The sequence below is a fragment of the Harpegnathos saltator genome, unplaced genomic scaffold (assembly GCF_003227715.2).
Source record: "Harpegnathos saltator strain DR-91 unplaced genomic scaffold, Hsal_v8.6 scaffold622, whole genome shotgun sequence".
NCBI classification, from domain to species: domain Eukaryota; kingdom Metazoa; phylum Arthropoda; class Insecta; order Hymenoptera; family Formicidae; genus Harpegnathos; species Harpegnathos saltator.
In genome coordinates this window covers 49,438-57,704 of record NW_020230452.1, presented here as the reverse complement: position 1 = coordinate 57,704, position 8,267 = coordinate 49,438, and the positions used below count along the sequence as shown (strand labels likewise).

At 60.7% G+C, this 8,267-nt stretch overlaps 1 protein-coding gene across 1 annotated transcript; it reads left to right on the top strand.

The window, feature by feature from the left end:
• The first annotated feature begins 5,434 nt into the window (after window positions 1-5,434).
• LOC112589828 (uncharacterized) lies at window positions 5,435-6,382 on the top strand. Its single transcript, XM_025304539.1, has one exon. It carries the CDS (start codon window positions 5,435-5,437, stop codon window positions 6,380-6,382), a length of 948 nt encoding a protein of 315 aa, XP_025160324.1.
• The last annotated feature ends 1,885 nt before the right edge of the window (window positions 6,383-8,267 follow it).

The window sequence follows — 8,267 nt, the reverse complement described above, 5'->3', positions numbered from 1 at the left end:
TCGCAATGGCGGAGTTCTATTCGAGATCACGGGCAATGGCGCTAGGGCGAAAGCCGAGCTCTTTGCCCGTGATCTCGAGGACGCCCTAGCTGGTGACGCTGTCGTTGCCAGGCCGACGAAGAAGACCGAGGTCCGAATCGTCGGTCTGGACGACAGCGTCACTAAGGGGGCTGTTCGACAGGCGGTAAGCTCCTTAACCAAGTGTCCTCCGGAGGACATTCAGACCGGGGAGGTCCGACAGTCCTCCGGAGGACTCGGTGCGATTTGGTTGCGCTGCCCGCTAGAGGCAGCGCATAAGCTAGTGGAATCCAACGGGATACAAATCGGGTGGACGAGGGCCGCAGTCCGCCTGCTGGAAGAAACGCCCCACCCAATGCTACCGCTGCCTGGATTTTGGCCACATGGCGGTAGACTGCCATGCAGAACACCCAGGGTGGCCACTGCTTCAGGTGTGGGGGGCTGGACACGTCGCACGGGGCTGCACCGCAGAACCGCGGTGCACCCTGTGCGAGTCATTAAGGAGGAACCCTGCCCATCGTATGGGAGGCAGGGCTTGCACGGCGGTCCCTAGGGCCGCCGCGAGCAGGAAACCGCGGCGACGGCGACGACAACGACGAAAGCCGGGCTCTCGCGCTTCTCGTAGGGGGGAGGAGGCTTCTCACGCGCAAAGTGAGGGGCCTCCCCTCCCTGCGAGGAGCTCGGAAAAGGACAACCAGAGGTAGCAGGAGGAGGAGGAGGGGAAATGCCCCTCCCCCTCCCCTCCAATGAAGGCACGACGATCGGTGCCACAAAGGTAGGACCGAGCACGGAGGCAGCACCGGCTGCTCCTCCCTGCCCGGAAACTCCGTCCCAGGGGATGGAGCTCACCGAGGACGACGCGGAAGAAGTAGTAGCGTCATGCTCCTTCATGCAGGAGGCGGGGTGGGACGATTGGGCGGATGGGCAGTAATCTGTCATCCGCCCGATCGGAACACCCCAACCCGGGGACGTGCACGGCAGGCAGAGCCAGGAAGGCTCTCTTCCGTGACGCCCCGGGCCTGGACTAGAGTGGCCTGGCGCGGTGGGATGTGCCCGGCAGTCGAGGCGAGAGTAGCCACCTGCCGGGACACCCACCGTGGTGAAGGCCACAGTCCTAGATGGGAGCGGTGGGAGGAGGGCCGACCCCTTCGGGGGAACTCCTCCACCGCAACCAAGTCAGGGATAGCCCCAAACCGGGAGGGGTTCCATGGTGACGTAGATCTCATCTCTGGAGCACTCCGGGGCGGGAAGGCCGGCCCCCTTCAGGGGCGGCTAGGTAGGTACCTCCGTCGGTTCCTCACCGACGGGGGGGGTATTGGGGGACCTTCGGGTCCCCACATACCTTCCTCCCCGTGGGTGCCACCTTGACGTGGTGGGGAGGCTTGAAGGTCCCGATGATGTACAGAGCTGTGCCGGCGGGGGTTTCGGCCCCTGGCAGGTTCTACCAAGCCGGAGTGGTCTGTACGGAGGGACTGGACCAAGAGCACCCGACCGGGCTGAGTGACCAGCCTGGTCCATGACCAGCACGGTCACAGAGCGGGTGGGAGGAGATCATCATCCCTGAAGGCATTGCACGCCGGTGCTCCGGCAGCCGACAGGGATGACCTCCTCCACACTCGCTCCAGGAAGGGGACCTCTCTCTCCGAGGCATTGCACGCCGGTGTTAGCCGGCAGCCGAAGAGAGAGAACCCTTTCCTCCCGCCTCGGTTGGACCGTTACGGTTAGACCGGGGCGGAGGGACGTACCCGCATCCAGGGCTCCACCCCATGGGGATCCTCCTCCCCCGTGGTGCCTGAGATGCGGAGGGGTACTCCGGGCCGCTCGGACGTTTCCGAGGTCGGGGTCGGGGTACGCTGCCGCGTCCTGAGAGATCCCACCCTCCTAGGCATTGCACGCCGGTGCTCCGGCAGCCGAAGAGGGGAGGATCTCTCTCCCTCGCTCGTCCCAGCCACGGCTGGGCGAACGAAGGATCCCACACCCGGGTCTGCACACCGTGGGACTATTCCCACGGTACCTGGGGGGTGGAGGGGATGTCCCGGGCCGCTCGGACTTATTCCGAGGTCTGGGTCGGGGCACCCTAGGGTGACGAGGGGAGAGGACCCCACCTTCTTCGAAGGTGGACTCCCCGACTTCCCTCACCCGTTCGGCTTCGGTCGGACGGACAGAGGAACCCACACCCGGGTCTGCACACCGTGGGGCTTGCCCCACGGTACCCGGGGGGTGGAGGGGTGTCTCGGGCCGCTCGGACGTATTCCGAGGTCTGGGTCGAGACACCCTCATGCGCCATCAGAGGACTCATTCCCGGAGGCATTGCACGCCGGTGCTCCGGCAGCCGAAGGGAACGATCCTCTCCCTCATCCGTCCTGGCCACGGCCAGGCGGAGAGAGGTACCCACACCCGGGTCTGCACACCGCGAGGGTTTGGAACCCCTCGCGGTACCCGGGGGGTGGAGGGGTGCTCCGGGCCGCTCGGACGTATTCCGAGGCGGGGTCGGAGCCCCTGTGTGCTGTGCCCGAGGGAATGCGATCGCATCACCCTAAAGCGGACCCTCGGCGGCGCGAGCACGCTGGCTGCCATGGGGGAGACGTTCCCGGTGGGGTGCGACACCGGTGAACTATCTCCTTCCATGGGGCCCCCCGCGTGGCGGCGCTCTGCACGGTGCCCACATTGTCGGAGGTGTGGGACCCCCGAAAGCGTCTGGCCACCAGAGATGGTGGTCAGGGCGCGTGTAGGGGGCGGGAGGCCTGTGCCGACGATGTTATATTCCGTCGGCCCGTGCCATATGGTGCTCCTCCGGGGGAACTCGGAGGCTCCCCCTTGCCGGGGGGATGCGGGCATGCCCGGGCACCGGAGCCGTGCAGAGTGGTGGGTTAAACCACAATGACTGAATTTTAACCTCCACATTGACTCATCGGATCGGAACTAAATATGACGACCCAGGCTAATAAATGGGACACGAGAAGCCAGCTGGCAAAAGCCAGACTACGGTAAGGAGGGAGGGCTTAGGAGTGCAAGTCCCAAAAGGAAAAAAGGCGGATGAGATCTGTGACAGCGATCAGGATCTAGATCGCCTATCAAGATCGATGAGTCGACGCCGTTTACCACCTCTAGGGAGAGGACTCTGATGATGGCAGGAAAGCCATCAAGAAAGAGAAGGGAAGTGGGAGATCCCAGGACGAGGAGGAAACGGACGAGGAACGCCTCGTGAGAAGGCACTAGAGGCAGGGGCAGGCCGGAGACAACGGGGGATACCGCTCAAGAAGGAATTCATGGCAGGAAAAAGGCTATTGAGACAAAAAGGGAAGAATTCTGCTAAAGGATGGAAAACCCGACGGAGGAATTTCAGGATTGTACCTCCAATAGAAAGTACAAAGCGAAATTAAACGAATAACGGAACACTTAGAGGAGGCCCCTTTCCGAGACGTAACGGCGTCCATATTGGAAGCATCTACCAAAGTATTGGATTCTCGCAAAATCGAAGAGTCTCAAGGGCACGCATGTAAAGGCACTTAGGACGCTGCGGCGGCGATTACGGCAGGAGCAAAGTTATGGCCATGCAAATGGCGCATGACAAATGTGGGACAATCTAGACTCATAGAGAGCTTCGGCGGAGAACGCGAACCTAAAAGCGTCTCTAAAGGAAGTGAGAAAGGAGCTGGAAGAAGTGAAGGAGATGCTCCGCGGTATAAGGGAGGCACCGCTGCATGTAGCGGTGTCCTCCCCGCCCGCGAAGCACCCGGGGAACGTGAGTCAGGGTGTGGGAGAGACACCGCGGCGTGTACGAGTGCTCCCCCGCCCCTGACCGCGCAGAAAGGGAAAGGGCGATACTCCACCCGCGGTGGACATGATGGAGGAGGAGGAGGAGGCACCGATAGGGATCATAGAGGTGCAAAAGGGTTGATCCCAAGGGAGAGGAGACGCCCATAAGGGAGAAAAAGGAAGCCAGGGTCGCAAGAATCAGGCCCCAAAATCAGAGAGAAATCCTCCTGGACAAAAGGGTGAGGATAGAAAGAAGGGGGAACCAGAGAGGAATGAAAGGAAGGGACTGGAGGGAAACATTACACAAATGGTGCTCCAAGCCTTGAATGAGTGGAAAGCACAAGGAAAGGGCTTCCCAAAAAGGGGCCTGGAAAGAAAGGTAAAGGGAGTGGGAAGCCAGGGTCGTGGACAAAACAGGGGAAACAGATACAACAGGAGTACCCTCAATTCCACCACACGAGCCAAAGAAAAAACAGCAGGGAGAAACCTAAACACAGGAAATGTGGCGAAAGTAGTGGGCAGGAGAGAAAAGAAGAGAGGAAAGAAAAAGAGGAGGAAAAAAAGGTGGAATATACTGGAAAGAAAGAGGGGAAGAAAAAAGAGGAGAGTCCCCAACACGGCGGCGGTACAATTACAGCAGAAAGGGACAGTATAAGGACCTCTAGCTGAAGCAAAAGGAAAATAGATCTAAAGGGATGGGATCGAAAAGATAAGACTAGAGTGGGGGCACCGGAGCACTCGTATGAGATACCCGGGGAAGAAAGAGGTAAGCAGGCGGACCTTTGGCATAAACTAAAGAGGTACTGCAGATAGGCGAGAATCAGTAGCCCAGAAAATGGGGAGATTAGACTGAAAGGTTGGAGATATCCACTACGGAGACGAAGCGGCGGAGCAGTGGCTAAGGCAGGGGGATGTAGAAGGAGAGGTGAAGACCGGGAAAAGGATGCCTGTAATATTACCGGACACTGTGGTACAATGCCCCCTCGCGGTGGCGAAGAGGTTGCGGAGGAGGCAAATTAACAATAGGATGGCGCAACAAAGGTGAACTATGCAGGCGAGAGCACTACAGTGTTCAAGTGCATGAGAAAGGGCATGTACAGAACTGTAAAATAACATGATAGACGGGCAAATTGCTATAGATGCGGAGAAATTGGACACTGGCTCGGGATGTAACTCCAGAGCCAGGTGCCAATTTGGCGGAGGGGCGTTAGTCGAACCACAGAATGGGGGGACCATCCTGCCGTCCCCCAAGAGGAGGAAGAATGTCCCTGGGGATGCAGTGGAAGGGGGTATGGCGACCGCACCGCCGCCACGAGACCCTCCTGCATCCCCAGAGGGAAAAGGAAAGAGGAGGAAGGAAAGAAGAGGGAGAGGGAGGCAAATCGGGAACTGGAGCCAGAGTCCCAGCCTCCTCTCCCTCAAAGGAAGCGGAGAACCTCGCTCCCTCTTTCGCCCCCCCTCAGATCCTCACTGGAGAAGGGAGATGGAGGTGGAGGAAAAAGGGGGGAAAGAGAGTGAGGACATAGAGAGAGAGGATACCGACGGCGAACAGCCGGGGGAAAAAGTGGTGGTAATCACGGTACCAGATAATGGAGACTAAATTACTACAAGGGAACCTGCACCGCGCCCGTCAAGCGCTCCCCTGTTCGAGCATACTATGACGGAGCGCGGTGCAGGCTTAGGAATAGCGGCAGAGCCCCACCATGTCCCCAGGAACCGCAGATGGTTCGGGGACGAGTTGGGCTCTGTCGCTATTGTGTGGAAGGCGAGCAGCCGCTCACCCCCTGCCAAATATTTGGACCGCGGCAGGGGGTTTGTTGTGGCCAGGTGGGGAGCCGTCACCGTGGTCGGGGTATACCTCCCCCCAGCAAAGAGCCTGGGCTTGGTAGATTACGAGTCCAGGCTCCAAGAAATGGGAGATGTCATCAAGAGACATCTCCCAGGTCCTGTCATCGTCGCCGGCGATTTTAACGCCAAATCGGAGCTATGGGGCTCCCGGCGCGATGACAGGAGGGGGGAGGTAACTGCGGATTGGGCCGTGGGCCTAGGTCTGCACATAATGAACGATGGTGTAAAATCCACATTCGTGGGGTCGAGGGGGGAGTCTATTATAGACTTGTCTTGGGCGACCCCCTCGGCCCTGCGAAGGGTGCGGACCTGGAGGGTGGCGGAGGAGCTCGAATCGTTGTCTGACCATCTCTTGATAGAGATGGAGCTCTCCGTCACCCCCGATGGCCTACGGCCCCGTAATAAGGACGGACCCCGGCCCGGTAGATGGGCTCTAGCCCAGCTAAACAGGGAGGACTTAGAAATCTCCCTGATGGGCTCCACCTGGCCACAATGGAAGGACGGGCAGGACCTTGACTCTGAGGTCATGGAGGTTATGCAGGTTCTCGCACTCGCGTGCGATGCCTCCATGCCCAGAGTCAGGGCCTGCCCAAAACGATGCGCCTGGTGGTGGACCGACGAAATTGCCGCGTTGCGGCGGAGGTCGGTCCACCTCAGGCGCGCGTTCAGAGCGGTACGCTGGGACGCGGACCCTGAGGTCACTCTGGCCGCCCGGCAGGAGTTCTGCCTGCAGCCAAAGAACTCCGGAACGCCATAGGGGTGGCCAGAGGAAAGGGGTGGGACGACCTCCTCCTCTCGCTGGACGCGGATCCGTGGGGGCGCCCATACAGGATGGTGATGCAAAAGCTGAGACCATGGGCGCCCCCTCTGACGGAGACGCTTGACTCCCGGTTCCTGGGACGGGTGATGGGGACCCTATTCCCGGTTGGGGGGGAAGACCCCATCACCCAGTACGTAACCCCCTCCCCCGAACAACAGGGGGAGGTTCCGGGAGTCACCGAGGAGGAGGTGGCCGAGGCTACCAAAAGGGTCAAGAGCGGGAAAGCTCCGGGACCCGATGGTATCCCCGGCCGTGTCCTCACCCTGGCCTCAGGGTACATGAGCGGCAGGCTCGCCAGCCTATTCACCAGGGCAGTGAAGGAACGAAGATTCCCCCCAGTCTGGGGGAGGGCCAACGTGGTCCTCCTCCGAAAAGAGGGCAAGCCGGAGGAATCCCCCTCCGCGTACCGGCCCATATGCCTCCTGGATGAGGCGGGCAAGCTCTTTGAGCGCATAATAGCAGCCCGCCTCAAGAGGCATATGTCCCGGGAGGGTCCTGACTTAGGTGACGGCCAGTATGGCTTCCGAGAGGGCAGATCAACTGTGGATGCAGTGTTGCATCTCAAGTCCCTCTCGGGGGCCATAGTGTCGGAGGGCAGGGTGGCGGTCGCGGTATCATGGATATCGCGAACGCGTTCAACACCCTGCCCTGGGGTAGGGTGGTGCAAGCGATGAGGGGTTATTTCCGCTTCCCACCCTACCTCACGGCCGTCATAGAGGACTACTTCCGGGGTCGGCGTCTTACGTGGACGGACGCCGATGGCACGGTAAGAGAGAGGGGGATGAGTCGTGGGGTCCCACAAGGATCTGTGTTGGGGCCCCTCCTATGGAATATAGGCTACGACTCAGTCCTCCGGACAGCCCTCCCCCCCGGCTGTAGCACGCTGTGCTACGCCGACGACACGCTCGTCCTAGCCGGGGGGAGAGACTGGGGGGAAGCCGTTCACACGGCCAACTTAGCGGTGGCGGCGGTTGTGCGCTCCATCCGCAACTTGGGCCTGGTGGTGGCGAAAGGAAGACGGAGGCGATCTTCCTCCACGCCAAGGGCATGAAGCCACCCCAGGCCCAAATCAGGATAGGTCAAGTCAGGGTCCCCATAGAGGCCCAGATGAAATATCTGGGCCTCACCCTGGACGGCACCTGGTGCTTCAAAGAGCATCTCAACAGGCTGGTCCCCCGACTCAGGATGATTTCAATCAACCTGGGCAGGTTGATGCCCAACGTCGGGGGACCAGACATGAAGGCACGTCGCCTCCACGCAGGAATCTTAAACTCCGTGGCTATGTACGGAGCGCCGGTTGGGCCGAGTCGCTGGCCGTCAGTCGCCCGATGCAAGCGCGGTTGCGCAAAGTGCAAAGGGGGCTGGCGGCCAGGGTAGCAAGGTGCTACCGGACCGTCTCCTGCGTGGCGGCGACAGTCCTGGCGAGCATGCCCCCCATGGAGCTCGTGGCCCTGTCGTACAAACGTATGTACGACAGGAAGCGCGAGCTCCTAAGAAGAGGGGGGGCGGACATACCGCTCGCCAGGACGATCAGAGAGATGAAGCACCAGACTCGACGGATCCTCCTCGAAAGATGGCAGAGGTGTCTGGCCAATGCCAGATACGGGAGGAGGACCGTCGAGGCCGTCCGGCCCTTCCTGCTCGAGTGGGTGGGAAGGGCCCATGGGGCCCTGACTTTCAGGGCGGCACAGGTGCTCACCGGGCATGGCTGCTTCGGTGAGTACCTGTGCCGAATAGGAAAGGAGCGCACAGCCGCCTGTCACCATTGCGGGAATGGCCACGACTCCGCGCAGCATACGCTCCAGGAATGCCCGGCCTGGAG

Excerpts from the sequence above, each read along its gene's own strand:
- LOC112589828 (XM_025304539.1), top strand. The coding sequence starts at position 5,435 with ATGACGGAGCGCGGTGCAGGCTTAGGAATAGCGGCAGAGCCCCACCAT.